Source organism: Dipodomys spectabilis, unplaced genomic scaffold (assembly GCF_019054845.1).
Source record: "Dipodomys spectabilis isolate Male_0828 unplaced genomic scaffold, ASM1905484v1 ptg000097l, whole genome shotgun sequence".
Lineage (NCBI taxonomy): Eukaryota > Metazoa > Chordata > Mammalia > Rodentia > Heteromyidae > Dipodomys > Dipodomys spectabilis.
The window spans coordinates 1,828,788-1,846,405 of record NW_024870774.1 but is presented as its reverse complement, the minus strand read 5'-3'; the positions used below and the strand labels follow the sequence as shown (position 1 = coordinate 1,846,405).

General features: G+C 38.5%; 1 protein-coding gene across 1 annotated transcript in view; it reads right to left on the bottom strand.

The window, feature by feature from the left end:
- Positions 1-17,618, bottom strand: part of Stxbp6 (syntaxin binding protein 6) — a 273,277-nt gene that overhangs the window by 179,581 nt on the left and 76,078 nt on the right. Inside the window, exon 2 of the mRNA XM_042686420.1 lies at positions 7,231-7,419. Coding sequence (XP_042542354.1) covers positions 7,231-7,384 — 154 coding nt within the window. The 5' untranslated portion in view covers positions 7,385-7,419. The remainder of the gene's footprint in view (positions 1-7,230; positions 7,420-17,618) is intronic.

Below are 17,618 nucleotides of genomic sequence, written 5' to 3'. Positions count from 1 at the left end.
CGCCACTTCCGGTTTTTCTGGTGGTTTATTGGAAAGTTTCCTGCCCGGGCTGGTTTTGAACCGTGATCCTCAGATCTTACCCTCCTGAGTAGCTAGGAGCCACCAGCGCCCAGCTAACTCTAAGAAATTTTAAAGGATCTAACATATAATTGAATCAAATAAATTCACTCATGTCTACCCAGACATGATGACACTGAAGCTTCAGAAATGGTAAGAATGGAGGCTTTGTTGGGAAGTCTTCTCTCATGCAATGGAATAGGATTTACAGTCAAACTACTTGAGTTCAAATCCTTGTTTTGTTTCTCACAACCAACAGCTTTGGCAAGATAATTTATATCTGGGCTCAGTCTCTTCATCTACAGCCTGGCAGCAGTGCTGTGATCTACCTCAGAGCATCATTGTAAGGATGAAATGAATGAATACATAGAAAGGGTTTAGAACCATGTGTGACACAGAAACTTAACAAATGCCATTCATCATATCACTATTGCCATGTTGGACTGGAACCACCCTGACCATCCTGAGCCCCAAAGTATGTGTCTGCATAGCAGGTGTTAAGTTGAAGGCCATTTGCATGTGATATTTGCTAGCTAACTCTATTAGCCAGAGAAGATCTTAAAATAAAATCTTTTTTGAAATCAATAGGATCAACAATTATTATTTTAAATATTTTAACCAAATATCTTTATATCCATATCACAGAAGAGCTAAAAGTCTCCATAGCTTATACAAGAGTGAATATCAAATTTTTATAAATTGAAAAGGATCCAGGGAAAACTCATAGAAAGAAGACAATATTTTGTCCTGCATTCTAGTTACTTCATTTTATGGCTTGACTTACCTACCAAATCTCTATAATAAAGAGAAAAAGTCTTACTCTGACACACAGTCAAACACTTGGAAAGTCTACTCAACAATAGTTTTACAAGTGAGATAGGAAGGAAGCATGGAGGTCAAAAGTATTTCATGTCTGTATCTAATGTCAAGAGTCAGAAGAATCTGCCCCTTCAAATCTGCCCCATCACAGCCCCTGCTCAGGTAATAAGTCAGAGGAAGTGAGGTGCTACTGCAATACAAAGTAACACTGGGGTCAGGAACTGGAAGCATTTTCAACTCTGCTAGTTCTAGTATGTCAGCCTCTAGGAGGTCACAACCTCTGGAGAATACTGGTTTCTTCATCTGTGAAATGAAGAACTACATACTTCCTAATTGTTAGGGATGCTACTGGGTTTAAGTGGAATTAAAACAACCTAACACACATAAGATGAATGCTCATTTTCTTATACAATTTTTTCTTTTAAATGCCATATTTATTCTAGCAATGTTTACCAATTGCACATAACTGTAATCATTTTTTGCATTTTCTCTTCATTGCTAATGCTCTTGTAAAACTTCTAATTTCAATGTGAATCTCTCTTTTTTTCTGGATAAAAATCTTAGAAAGTCAACCCACTACAACTGAATAAAGCATTTCTACCAAGGCTAAATTCCATCTCTCTCTTGTTTCTTCCCTTCTCTCCTAATTTTCATAGACTTTGAGATGAAATACAGTCTGAATTAGAAAGTAGATCTGAGATAATTTCTTTTTATGTCAGCTCACTAACAATAAAATCTGGCTACCCTTATTCCAATAGCAATCTATATTTTCTCAAACTCTCATAAATGTTTAAGTGTTTATTTTTTATATAAAAACTCTAATTCTTCCCTATATGAAATTCATGAAGTGTAAATTTTGATATAAAACTGCCAAAGGGGTTCATAATCCTCAAACGTTACAGCCCAAAGGGTCCTCAATATAATGAACCTACACTTTCTAATGGAATAAATTGAAGTTCTCTCAAATCTAGAAGTTTGATTAAGGTCAGAAAACAAGGGAACTAGAAAGCCTTTTTTAAAATAAAATTGAGTACCAAAAGATACCATTGTGTTAAATATTCCAGTGGGAAGCCCAAAATAAAACCCCCAAATAGTGAAATTACTTAAGTTTGAACTTTCAGAATATAGATAAGATGCATTACTGGTACCTATGTAGGATCAGGACATCTGTGCTTGGAAAAGTTCTAGAAGTTTTCTAATACCTAGGGGTAACAATCACCAAGGAAAAAGAAGAATGCCAGTTTTATACTCCTAATCCATACCACTAACTTTCCTGACCTTTTTACCTAAATCATCTCATCGAACTATATTCAGAATTTAAAAAGAAAATTTTGCTTTCTTTACGTATTAAAAATCATTTTGTGAAGACTTAGTTTTCTGTTTTAACAAGATTTGTAACTAAATCACAAAAACTATGGTCTCCACATGCTCCTTCTGTAGGAATAAGGAGAGGCAGCCAAGAAAAGACTTCAACCATTTATGAAGATGAAAATGCATGGTTGATGGGCGGGGGAGATGAAAGCTAACATCACATATCACACATACTAAATTCAAACAGAATCATGAAAATAGAGATTATAGAATGGCAAGAGATTATAGAGCACTGTAGGCAACTGCTTTCTAATTATAACTTGGTTTTAATTTAGCATGTATCAAGTTTAATTTTACAGATCAAAATTATCATGGAAGGGACAAGTAATTGAATGTTGTGAGCAGTGTTGGTCCTTTGTATAAAGTGCACCTCAATAAAACCTGACTTAAAGGACATCAGTTTTGAAAGGGAAAGACACAGTTCTGAGATACTGTTTCATTGGGAGTCTTCCACCTTTTGATGTTTTGTTTACATTTATACTAAACCTGCAAAGGGCTCCCTCTAAGTTGCTTTCTCTTCCCCCAAATGGTCTTTTTTAGACTTTGCCTCTGTTCTATCCACATATCTGCCAAGTTTCTTCATCTTAATTTCCACATAATCAGGGCTCTGCTCTGACCTGTTCTGGGTGTTTCCCTTTCTGGGACAGATCCTCTCCCTAGATACTATGTCCTATCTGCAATGGGACTCCACTGTTCCCATCATTTCCTTCTTCTACAAAATCCTCACTTGTCGCCACTCCAGGGAAGGCTGGTGTCAATGACTTTCTGATGTTTACTTCTTCCCATACTTACATGAAAGTTGATACCTGCAATTACAAGTGATTTCACTTGTCCTCCTTAAATCCCCAAGTTTGAAGACTATAAAGAGATAGAGAGCCAGGCGCTGGTGCCTCATGCCTCTAATCTTAGCTACTCAGGAGGCTGCCATCTAAGGATTCTGGTTCAGAGCCAGCCGGGTCAGGAAAGTTCATGAGACTCTTATCTCCAATTAACCACCAGGAAACCAGAAGTGGTGGTGTGTGTGGCTCAAGTGGTAGAGGGCCTTCCTTGAGCTGAAGAGTTCAGGGACAGCGCTCAGACCCAGAGTTCAATCCCCATGATCACCACCACCACCAACAACAACAAAAAAAGGAGATGGAGATTCTCCTAAATATTCCATTGCTCTCTGGTATGCTATTCTATGTTACCTGTCCTTAAGACTTTGTTGATGTTTCTTTTTTACTTGATTCATCTTAATTTCTCATGAGGCCTTAAAACAGCATGTGAATTACCTTTTGCTTATACACAGGAACTTATTAATTATGTTGTCAACTTCTTCTAAAGTTAACTAAACTTTTTACATGAAGAACAATTTATGATAGGAGTACATTTTATTATTCCCAGGCAATCTTATATTTAGAAACATAGATGATGTTATTTTCTGATCACTGCATATTAAATAATAAAAAATGAATTTATGAAAAATAATAAAAAGTTTTATGATCACAGAATCTACTGCTCAGATTTTTCCAGACATTGGAATATGTATATAATATGTAATATTATACAATATATATAATAATGTATAAAATATAACATAGATATATATTATATATTATATATAGATGAAGGTTTTGACAAGCTTTGAAAGTCATACTTTCTCTCTTTTACTTTAATGCTTCATGCTGTTTGAAGAGTTCCAGACCTTGCCTTAATTTGGACAAAGTTTGCTTGTTAAAAATGAATAGCTGGTTTTCAGCAAGTAAAGTACAGTGGTTGAAGGACCTGGCCTCCCAGAAAGCATAGGCAATTCACTCTAATAGCAGGAAGGAGAATGTCATTGAAGGGTTCAACTTTCACTTCAAAGCCTCCTATGTGTGGTCAGTTACAAAGAACATACTGAATAGGAGACAAAGAAAGGCCCCAAATCCTGCTTGGTTTGTTAATGAACCTATCATTCTGTCCTTTTACCTGGGATGTCTGCTCTCCCCACACCACCCTCTTCAACACTAACAAATTCCTACTTTTCTAGAATCCTTTTGGTTCTTTACTCAGTTTAAATTCTGTTCCTATATGATTATCTAGACATTCTTTTGGGCATTCTCAGAGTCTATGCTTGTTATATCTACTGTTTCTTCCTCATTAAATTTGGTAATCTATAAGTTTTTCTAATAATTGTATCCTTAGCATTTAGGACATAAAAGGCACTTAATGCGTATTTGACTAAGTATTTCTTAATTAAAGCATTAGCTTATCAGGGATGTACCTCTAAATTTTACATAACTTAGAAAATAAATATAAATATGGCTACTTTTTTGTCAATTATAAGAAAAAATTACATTGCAAAAAGCAGGTGTTATAGGACCAGACTTTTCTTGCCCCAATTTCTACTCTACTGTCTGCTGAAATGCCAGATATACTTCATTTATCCTCCCAACATTCAAAACCAGAAAAAGGACAAGAGATTGTTTTCCTGCATTGCAAGCCAAAAGCAATTCTCCTAGTTTCAGAATGTCTTAGTGATTTGGAAAGAGAATGCAGTTATCCAGTAGGTCCCAGGTCATTGTCTTCTACACCCAGGGAAATGTTATGCTATTTCACTAAGATGAGGCTGTTATAGTCCTTGTATCACTCTCACAGACTTCATGATCAGGCAGACAATAGCATATGCCTAAATTCCAAGTAAAACTTTTCTCCTTCAGCAATAGGTGTACACTAAGCAAGCTCAGTAGGTTTCTGAGTCATCCAGTTTTCCTTCAAATAACTGTCTTCATTTGTTAGGAAATGGAAAGAATTGGAAAAAATCATTTTAAGTGAAGTAAGCCAGACCCAAAGAAATATAGGTCCCATGGTTTCCCATGCTCATTTGCAATAATTAGTATACGTTTAGGATAATTTTATCAGATGAGCAGAAAAGTTCAAAAGCTATGTACATGTGACCATATAAGATGATGCTAAGTGATATGAACCCCAAGATAAGAACACAAGAGGTCTTTCTTTGTTGTTGTAGTTTTAAATGTACTATGTGATTTTTTTTTTGTTTCTTTTGTATGTTCTTCCCCCTATGGTATATCCCCTGTTGTCACTATACTTGATTTTGGTACCTTGCATCTTGTATATACATAGGTCTAATTTAGAGAAGGGAAGAGGAATAACAAAACGCTGAAACAAGGACACAGGATGACCCATTGCAACAATGATACCCACAAGACACTACAATGGATATGAACTTTGCAACTTTTTTTTTGGTGGGGGGGGAGTGAGAAAGGTAGGAGAAGGAAGGGATAGGGGGAGAACAACAAAGGAGGGGGTAACAATGCTCGACAAGAAATGTACTCATTACCTTACTCATGCAACTGTAACCCCTTTGTACAGCATCTTTACAATAAAATAAAATTAAAAAAAGAAATCTCAAGGAAATGTTGAGACACTAGAGACTAGAGAGAGAAGAGAGCTTAACAAAATTAGACACATTATATATCTGTGCTCAGTCAATTTCAGCTCAGCCCAAACATGAAACAAAATTCATTGGAATATACTTTATACACTCCTAATACAAGCAAAGCTCTAGGATCTAATGTAAGAATATGAAAAGGAGTTTTTAGGACCCTAAGCTTATTAACAAAATATTAGAACTGAATTAGGAAAGGCAACTTCTGTCTTTTCACTAATTAAGCTCCAACTATATGCCAGGTCATGCTTAGCATATGAAGAAATATAAGTTATCTTCTAACAACAGCCAAATTGTATCAGCCTAATCCTTATTTGGGAAAGAGAGACCAATGTTTCAAGGCTAATTCTCTTATATTTATATCAATAAAACTTTCTCAATAAGTACAGTCATTCTTTCCAAAATGTTATGTTTTTAATTTCTCTTCAATTTAAGATAAAGTCTTATAAATTTACACATGCTGTCTGATGAAACATTATTTGCACCTTGAAATGAATTCTGATAAACTTACCATAGACATTTTTTTCTGGCTCTTAGTTGCCTTCTATTCTCAAATTTTTATATTTAGATTTTTATTGTTTTTATTATGTAGTTGTATAAAGGGTTTACAATTCCATAAGTCAGATAATGAGTACAATGCTTCTTGGACAATGTCACCCCTTCCTTTGCTTTCCCCCATAGACCTATTTTTTTAAGTCAAAAGTAGGCCCAAAAAATAAAGTTTTATTTCCAAACCACAAGCGAAATAAATTAAAAAGGGATGAATTAAATCTAAGATTATTTCTCCATCTCTCTATTATAAGAAATATTATCAGAAATACAACAAATGCCCAAGGTGTTCAGATTAGCGTCACCTATAACTGCATGAAACATTTATCCAAATTTTATCTCAAAAAACTTAGTATAAATCCTACAGATCTACTATAATCACAAACAGAAAGGAAAAAAATAATCCAACAAACCTCTAAGCTTAATAAAACAGATGCTCATTCCTGACAAGGGACTAGCTGTCAGGCAAAGCACTGATTTGTGAACTGAAGCTTCTTTCTCACATTCCATAAGGTACCAATAGTTATCTCAAGACAAACTACTACTAATTGTTGACAATGGTTTAGAAAAAGAAAGTCAATAAAGCTCAGGTTGCTAGTAATGAACATTATTTGAAAACCAAGAATTGTTATAAAGCAAAAGTCCTCACAGACCACTTCTTTTGAAGGGTGTGTGTGTGTGTGTGTGTGTGTGTGTGTGTGTGTGTGTGTGTGTGTGTGTGTGTGTGTATGTGTGTGTGTGTGTGTGTGTGTGTGTGTGTACCAAGTCCTTTGCAGAAACAATGTACTGAAAAATGCATTAAAATTGAACACTTTTTTTTCCATACAACGGATCTTCAAAATACAGATGCTATGAGTGAATAAAGATCAGAGAAAGGTAACAGAGAGAACAGAAGGATTAAAGAATGGAAATATATAAAAATGAATACAACTGTCCCAGATACCTTAAAATTTAACTGTTTAAAACAAGTTCTTTTAAGAACATAAGTACTTGGTTTTCATTACCTGACAGGCAGATATAAGTTAAATATTCGCCTTGACCACCAGTTGCCAAGAAAGGAATCTTTTTCTTTGTCCTCCTCTTGACTTGGACAGCGCCCAGCATTCTTTCATCAAGAGGTGCAAAAATTTCCTTGCTGATGGCAGATTTGGCACTCATTGTAGAGCCAGCGAGGTGGGCACTCAGTGAATTTTCTGAAGATAAAGAAAAGGCAAGTTGGAACTGACAGCATTGCAGGGCTTATAGAATATGAACAGCAAGCTAGTTTTCAGGTGAAGTACTTTTCAATTTGCAGTTTAAACACTTAATTGCTTGAAATGCACTAGAGAAATATTCTTTATTCTTGCAATAGCTATGGAGAAAAATGAAAATATATATTTACTCCCTGAAAATGTTAAACCCAATGGGAGATGAGCACCATGCAATAGGATCTAGAGACTTTGTGAATTTCTACCGCAAGTGCACCTCACTCCAACTGCCAATTCCCTATTATTTAAGGAACACAGATTCATATTTCCTGTTTAGAAGTCTTTCTACTGTCTAATGATCACTAAAGTTAAGACATTCATAATTCCCCTTCCAAATCTCCTTTGAGTCAAATGTAAATCCTTATCCTTCATTCCCTTCACAATGGAGACACCTAGATCTTTTTCTGCAAAATAACTATTTTATCAACAGAAAACCATCCTTCCTTGGCTGCCTTTGATCAGCTCAGTAGTGACTCTTATTTCTTAGCCTTATGCAATGGGCCTATCTTCCAGCATTCCTCTGCATCTACTTGCCATACTCCGAACCCTTGCCAAAGTCTCCACAGTGTCCTTCAGCCAAAGTGGCCATGGAATTCCAAAAAAGTATCTGACTAATGCTAGGTATTTTGGAAATGTTATCCAGAAGTTCCCACATGTTATGCTCTTGTAGTTAACTGGCAGTGGGTGCCCAATAATTAAGAAAATAAAGCAGTATGTTGCTGACTCACAATGAGTCTCCCCCACCGTACTTACACATACACAGCCCCACTGTTATATTTAGTTTTCCAAAACGTGTACTTTCCCAGAGGTCTTAATTCTACTTGGGTCTAAAAGGTTCAAGGTCAATTTGAATATGAATCCTATCTTGGTATGGACAACAGCAACTTTGAAAATTTTCTATAGTCTATCACTTCACTAATGAATAGGCTGTGACTAATTACTGATACTTGTTCAGGCAATTTAAAAAATCAGAATTAGGTCAGGCACAGTAGCTCAAGCCTGTAACTTTAGCAACAAGTAAAGCAGAGATCAGACAGGGCTCAAGATGGCGACGGGGCAGTAGGGAAACGCCACAGCTCTCTCCAACCAAAAAGAGAGTTCGAGTTCCAACCTTTAATCTCCCCAAGAGACCGACAACAACAAAAAGACGAACACTCAGAGAAAAACCAGAGGTGGAAAATAACAAAAAAAGAAAGAGAGGAAAAGAAGAATTTCAGAACAGAGAAGAGCGAAGACCCCTCCCCCAACCTTTACTGGCCGCGCGGCAGTGCGCCAAGCCGCCGGCCAGCCGGCCCGGCAGGGGCTGCCGGAGCCACAGAGACACAGGGGGCTGCTTGCAGATCACCAGGTACCGGATTGCAGAACAGCGGATCGCCAGGAACAGAGAAACCTACCAGCCGGGAGTCTCCAGGAGGATCCCACCCCACCCATCACTCTCCACCGGAGCGGAGAGGCTCCATCCCGCCAAAGCCGCCCGGCACCAGCAGCGCCACAAAGGGACCTGTCCACCGACCACCCGCCCAATCGCGATCGCAACGACCCGGCGGGGGGCCGCCCAACCCAGCCCGCAACCACCCCAACTGAACTCGGACTGCAACAACAACTGACAGACTGCAACAACAACTGACGACCTACAGGGTGAGTACCCATCAGGGGACAGGGAATCCATCAAGGGAGACCAGAGCTGGAGGGAATCCCCAGACCCTGACCTAGACTCCCTACCCCAACACCCGGACCACAGGACCCACTAAAACTGGGAACTGTTCGAGAGCCCCACCAGCCGGTGGAGCACACTCTGCTGGCCAGGCCAGAGCAAGAGCGCCCCGGGAAGGGAGCTTAAATGCTCAAGCCAGGAACAGTGCCCCTGGGTCAAGACTACCAACAGTAGAAGAAATTTGAACTGTGTCCTCCAGGCTGCATAACCAAGGTGGTATACACATTAGCACAGGCCTAACGAGCGCGCTCCAGGCTGGGGCCGGAACCAGGCCAGGGGACCGGCGCCTGAACAAAGCAAAAAGGGTCAGAAGTGGGGCTGTGGCTCAAATGGTAGGGTGCCAGCCCTGAGCTGAAGAGCTGAGGGACAGCACCCAAACCTAGAGTTCAAGCCCCACAACCAGCCCAAAACAAACAAAAACACATCAGGAGCCCATAGCAGACTCCAGTATTTGGGAGAGTGCATCCAGAGCATCTGATCTTCCCAAGAGCACCCGCAGGAGCAAACACAAGCAGTCTAGGCTGCTCAACCCTTCCAAAGGCGGGAATTGCTACAGCAGAGAGCTGAGAATCCTAAGTGAATAGCAGCTGGAAATAGGCTCCCAACAGAATCCAGATCAGACACAGACTCTCTCTACCAATAGAGAATCAGCAACCAAGCAAAGACAGACACACCAAAACAAGATTGAAGAGCAGTCTCCTGAACCCCCATGCGAAAATCACAGAGAAAAATCACAAGGTTTACCACTACCCAGGACAGCAAGCTCACCTCAAAAGCCAGCAGCCACGCAGGGGAGAGCCCCAGTGGGAGCAAAGCAGGAATGGAAGACAAAAACTACATCCAAGGGTTGCTGGAGGCAATGACTCAAGAAATAAAGCGAGAAATGGATCAGAAATTGAAAGAGCACAAGGATGAACTATCAAAAGATATACAGGATATCAAACAAAAATTGGATGCAAAAATAGAAGCTGCACAAACCTCAGTAAGAAGTGAGATAAACGCCAAATTAGAGGTAATGCATACTGATATCACCTCATTGAGAGGTGAGATCAGTACTCTGAGAACCAACATTGAATCCATAAAGGGATCCATTTCCATCATGCAAACCACAATAGAAGCCACGGTCAACAGAGTGAATGAAATGGAAGGTAGAGTGTCAGATACAGAAGACAGAATACACCAACTGGACCAAAAAGTGACAGATATGGAAAAATCACTCAAATTAAACCAAAGGGAAATTCAAGAGCAAGCAGATAATGCTAAAAAATTTAACCTTCGCATAATCGGAGTGGACGAAGGTGAGGAATTCCAGAGCAAGGGAATGCAACACCTATTTAACAAGATAGTCAATGAAAATTTTCCCCACCTCAAAAACGACCATCTTAACTACATCACAAAAGCTTATCGAACACCCAACAAGCAAGATCCCAGGAGAAACACTTCTAGGCACATAATAGTAACAATGATGGATCTGAATAATAAGGAAACAATCCTGCATGCAGCAAAAATGAAGAAGGAGCTATACTACAACGGGAAAAAAATTAGAATCACTGCAGATCTCTCCACACAAACAATGAATGCAAGAAAAGCCTGGGAAAGCACCATACGAGCCCTGAGAGCCAATAACTGCCAACCCAGACTGATATACCCGGCAAAGCTAGCATTCACATTCGATGGAGAACTGAAAACTTTTAATAGCAAAGAAAAACTAAATGAATACATAAACATTAAGCCAGCATTACAAAGAATTCTAAGAGGGGGGACACAACCTGAAGAAAGCAACCAGGAACTGGGACCTGCCCCAAACAGGCATTACTCAAAGTCTAACTGAGCAAGCACAGGAGGAAAGGAAAGAAGAAAAACTTAGGAAAACGGAATGGCAGGGACAACAATGCATCTCTCTATACTTTCTCTTAATATAAATGGGCTGAATTCGCCAATTAAAAGAAAACGAACTGAGGACTGGATCAGAAAACAAGACCCATCCATCTGTTGCCTTCAGGAGACCCACCTCTCAGCCAAACATACAAACAAACTCAGAGTGAAGGGGTGGAAAAGGATCTACCAATCAAATTCCCCCAATAAGAAAGCAGGTGTAGCTATCCTGATATCTGACAAAATAAACTTTTCATTAAAATCAGTACAGAAAGACAAGGACGGACATTACATATTAATAAAGGGAACAATCCAAGAGGAGGATATAACCATCATCAACTTATATGCCCCAAATATCGGTGCACCCAGATATGTTAAACAAATGCTCTCAAACTTACAGAATAAAATAGATCCCAATACGATAATACTAGGAGACTTTAACACGCCACTCTCACCAAAGGACAGGTCTACCAACCAGAGGATTGGCAAAGAAGCTACCGAATTAAGTGAGGCCATACTTCAAGCGGAATTAACTGACATCTACCGAGTATTTCACCCTAAAACAACACAGTACACATTCTTCTCAGCAGCTCATGGAACTTTCTCCAAAATAGACCATATCATAGTTCATTCAAGGAACTTAAGCAAATACAAAGGGATCGACATAATCCCCTGTATCCTATCTGACCACAGTGGAATCAAGCTAGCTCTCAATAACAAAGCATACCGCAGAAATTTCTCTAATACATGGAAATTGAACAGCACACTCCTTAACAAGGCCTGGGTAACAGAAGAGATCAGAGAAGAAATAAAGCATTTCCTAGAACTCAATGAAAATGAAAACACCTCACAAAGAAACTTGTGGGACACAGCAAAAGCAGTCCTGAGGGGCAAATTTATTGCCCTCAGTGCCCACATCAAGAGAATGGAGACAGACCAAGTAAATAATCTCATGTTGCAACTAAAACAGCTAGAAAAACAAGAAAAAATGGGACCTAAAGCCACTAGACGAAGCCAGATAACCAAATTGAGAGCAGAGATTAACCAATTAGAAAATCAGAAAACCATAACCAAAATAAACCAAACAAAAAGCTGGTTCTTTGAAAAAATAAACAAAATTGATGGCCCGTTGGCAAGATTAATTAAAAAAAGAAGAGAGGAAACCCATATTAATAGGATTAGGGATGCCACGGGAAACATCACAACACGTACCCAAGATATCCAAACAATTCTAACAGACTACTTTCAAAAGCTATACTCTCTAAAGGAAGAAAATCTGGCGGAAATGGATGCATTTTTAGAGAAATACAAGTTACCCAAACTGAGCAAAGAAGAAGTTAACCAATTAAATAAGCCAATATCCTATAATGAGATACAGGAAGCTATCAAAAGTCTTCCAACAAAAAAAAGCCCAGGACCAGATGGATTCACAGCAGAATTCTATAAGACCTTTAAAGAAGAACTAATACCCATACTCCTCAAGCTCTTCAGAGAAACAGAGAAGGAGGGAGCTATCCCAAACTCATTCTACGAAGCCAATATCACACTCATCCCCAAACCAGGCAAAGACCCAACCAAAAAGGAGAATTACAGGCCAATCTCCTTGATGAACACAGATGCAAAGATCCTTAACAAGATTCTAGCTAACAGAATCCAGAAACACATAAAAAAAATAATACACTATGATCAGGTAGGCTTCATCCCAGAGACACAGGGATGGTTTAACATACGTAAGTCAATAAATGTAATCCAGCATATCAACAGAGCCAAGGTCAAGAATCACATGATTATCGCCACAGATGCAGAAAAGGCCTTTGATAAAATTCAACATTCATTCATGCTAAAAGCTCTGGAGAAAATAGGAATAGAAGGAACATTTCTAAAAACAATAAAAGCCATTTATGACAGACCAATAGCCAATATTATACTTAATGGGGAAAAGCTACAACCAATCCTCCTAAAAACAGGAACAAGGCAAGGATGTCCACTGTCTCCACTCCTCTTCAACATAGTCCTAGAACCCTTAGCCAGGGCAATAAGGCAAGAAAAAGACATTAAAGGGATCCGCATAGGGAAAGAAGAAGTGAAACTATCCCTTTTTGCAGACGACATGATACTATACCTCCACGATCCCAAAAACTCCATCCCCAAACTTTTAGAAATCATAAGTCACTTCGGCAAAATAGCAGGATACAAAATAAACCCACAAAAATCAGTTGCCTTCCTATACACTGATAACGCACAGGAAGAGAGGGAAATAAAGGGAGCAACCCCATTCACAATAACCTCCCAAAAAATAAAATATTTAGGAATTAACCTAACCAAAGATGTAAAAGAACTATTTAATGAGAACTATAAAAAGTTAAAGAAAGAAATTGCAGAAGACACTAGGAAATGGAAAGACCTCCCATGCTCCTGGATAGGCCGACTTAATATAGTAAAGATGGTGATACTTCCAAAATTAATATACAAATTCAATGCAATTCCTATTAAAATCCCAATGACGTACATCACTGAAATACAGAAAACAGTCCAAAAATTTATATGGAACAACAAAAGACCTAGAATAGCCAAAACAATTCTAGGGGATAAAGACAATATGGGAGGGCTATCCATGCCGAACTTCAAACTCTACTACAGAGCTATAATCACAAAGACAGCATGGTACTGGCACAAAAACAGACCCGAAGACCAATGGAACAGAATAGAAGATCCAGATATAAATCCACAGGCCTACAGCCAGCTGATATTCGACAAAGGAGCCAAAGACATACAATGGAAGAAACACAGCCTCTTCAACCGCTGGTGCTGGGAAAACTGGGCAGCCACATGCAGAAAACTAAAAGTGGACCCCAGCCTATCACCATGCACCAACATCAACTCAAAATGGATTAAAGACCTTAACATTAAACCTGAATCTCTGAAACTACTGCAGGACAGAGTAGGAGAGACACTTGAACTAATAGGCACAGGAAGGAACTTCCTGAACAGAGTCCCAGGGTCACAACAAGTTGGAGAGAGACTCGACAAATGGGACTACCTTAAAATAAAAAGCTTCTGCACAGCTAAATCTATCGCAACTAAGCTAGAAAGACAACCAACTAATTGGGAAAAAATATTTACCAGCAATATATCAGACAAGGGGTTAACATCCTGTATATACAGGGAACTCAAGAAACTAATCCCTCCCAAACCTAACAAACCAATTACTAAATGGGCAAGGGAACTAAAGAGGGACTTCTCAAATGAAGAAATAAAAATGGCAAAGAAACACATGAGGAAATGTTCATCATCCCTGGTGGTGAAGGAAATGCAAATAAAGACAACCCTGAGATACCACCTTACCCCAGTCAGAATGTCCCACATCCACAAATCAGCCAACGACAAATGCTGGAGGGGATGTGGAGAAAGAGGAACCCTATTACACTGCTGGTGGGAATGTACACTTATACAACCACTTTGGAAAGCAGTCTGGAGGGTCCTTAGAAAGCTAAAGATTGACCTCCCTTACGACCCAGTCATACCACTTCTAGGCATCTACCCTGAACAACAGGAACCAATATACAAGGACACGTGCACCTCCATGTTTATTGCAGCACTGTTCGCAATAGCTAGGATATGGAAACAACCTAGGTGCCCCACCACAGATGAATGGATCCAAAAATTGTGGTATCTATACACAATGGAATATTATGCAGCCATTAGAAATGACAAAATAATGGCATTTGCAGGGAAATGGATGGAGCTAGAAGGAATCATGTTGAGCGAGGTAAGCCAAGAACGAAGAGACAAACGGTACATGGTCTCCCTCATAAGTGGATGCTAAATCCAAAAGGTTAGTGATACGACAAAACTAACAGGACTTAAGAAACAAAGAACTCCCGCTCATCTGGTTGAACCACTACTAAATATCCTCATGCTGCTGATCACAAATATGGTATATAACATGTGAACACTGTTATATATTACAGACTGTGGTAGACAATTTGCTCCAGGGAAGTTAGAATGAACTTGTGACTTTGAAATTATGTAATCATTTAATCACAATCAAAAAAAAAAAAAAAAAAAAAAAAGAACCTCGGGGAAGGGAGGGAGGGAGGGGATGGTAGGGGGAAAACAATGGAGGGGGTAACAATGTTCAAGAGGAAGTGTACTCATAACCTCACTCATGTAACTGTGACCCTCTGTATAGTAGCTTTACAATAAAAAAAAAAAAAAAAAAAAAAAAAAAAAAAAAAAAAGCAGAGATCAAAAGATCACAGTTCAAGGCTAATCTGGGCATAAATGTTTGAGAAATATCATCTCACTCATTGACTGGAGACAGTGACACATGCCTGTCATCCCACGTGACAGAGGAAAACACATTAGAAAGATTACAGTCCAGGCATAAGGAAAGACCCTGCTTTGAAAATAACAAATGCAAAAAGAAGCTGAAGTTGTGGCTCATGTGACAAGTGCTATGAGTTCAATCCCCAGTATCATTACAAAAATAAAGAAAAAACAAAACAGAATTCAGAGCCTTGGAGTGATCATGCAGATTGCAATGAATACTTAGAGATTTGACAAATGGACCAGCAGCAGTTATGTGATAGTACTAGCAGCTGGTAGAGTTGCTCAGATTGCTGTAAAATTGAGCTAGCTACTAAACAAAGTCCCATTATAAACTACCTTATGCTCAAATATGATATAATAAAACTTTAAAATATGGTTTTCTGTCTTCCAGGAGTTGACTACTGACCACATCAAAGGTTTGTCTTAAATCTCAAGATTTATGATAGAAGACCAAAGGTATACCCTACCCATTGCAAGAATCACAAATGCTTCCAGCATAGCTGCCCATCTCTAACCTGTATAACATCTGCAACCTTCCAGTGGGGGAGAAAAAATATGTTAAAAAAAAAAAAAAGTATCTCACTGGTCAAGAAAATTTCTCCTAGTTTAAATTCTGTGGCACTCAGTGGCACTAAGCATATATAACATGTGAGATGAGAATATAGATTTATTGATGTTGATTTTTCAAATCTACATGTACATTTCCCGGTGCTGGCATTATGACATTTTTTATGCTTAACATTGGGTTTTCATGCTGACTGAGAAAAAAATGACTTTTTGCTGATTACTAATGATACACTGTCATGTCTCACAAGTTAGCAAACAGAACTCCCCACTGTGCTTTATGCTATGATTTTTCCAGGACATTTTTCAGAAACAGGGAACACATACTTATTCTTTGTTAGCTCCGAAGCTTCTCACTTGTCATCATTTAGAGACATACAAAAGAGACAGTGGTAGTGTAACAGGATTCTTGGACTTAACGAATTTTACCAAGTACCATTCTGCGAATAAAAATGGCCCATCCATCTTAGGTCCAGGAAGAAAAGTGATCTCGCAGGTAATTAAGGCCTACATCTCTCTCTCTCTCTCTCTCTCTCTCTCTCTCTCTCTCTTTCTGTCTATCTATAACTTCAATTTTTTAATAAGTTTTGTAAAACTGGTATGAGGAAGACAGAGACACATGGAGATTTTCTCTTTCCCCAGATTTGATGAAAACAATAAATAAATTCACATTTCCATTTATATGCATGTCATTTTCTCTAAATGTGTATCTCTTAATGTGGGTCCAAACTTTGGATCCAAAGCCAAGCTTTAAGGCTAAGAGTTTTGGTAACAACATAGTAGCTTCAAACCATTCTCTAAGTAAGATAGAAAATAAGCCATATTCTCAAATTCAACGTTCATTCTCTCTTCAATAGGTCTAACTGGCATGCTTTTGCTTTTGCACCTCAGACTCACATTTTTTTAAACTAGAGTTAAAGGATTGAAATCTATCATTTTTATTGTATAAGATCTTTCAGAATAAAAGAAGAGACACATGTATTTTGCCAGAGTTTTAGGAAATTGCATGCTTGTTTTGAAATATACCACCAATCCAATAGCCTTTTGCCTAAATAGGAACTAAACTCTAGACTAGACAGGAGGTGTTGGATATGGGGAGGAAAGACCATAGGAAGACCAAATGCATAGGACTTTTGTCTCTTGATTCTCTAAGGCAACTTCATAAGATCATACATCTCCTGGTGGTAAATTAATATACAGCCCAAGACCATGTGACGATTTTATGGAAGCAAGGTGACTACAGCAACAGTAGTACCCTAATAGATTGCAATTACATGCAATTTTTCCCTTTTCCTAGTCCATCCACAGCTTCTGTAAGATATAATTACAAATCTTTTTTATCCAAGAAACCAACCTATAATATGGTTTGCAAGTCAAAGCAGCTGGTTGCCTTAAGTGATGTTTGCAGAAACTACTTACACTTTTTTTTTGTTTTTCCTCAAGACCTTCCTTATCTTACTTTGAGTCATCTTAAATATATATGTAGATAGATAGACAGATTATCTACCTGTCTATTTATGGATATATGGATTTTGTTAGTTCAGGGCTACTGTAATGATATGGCTTATCACTACCCAAGTAACCAAGAAATAAAGTTATCACTTAGAGGGGAAGTTAGAAACACCAGTGACCTCAGGGATCTGACAGAGGAAGTATAGAT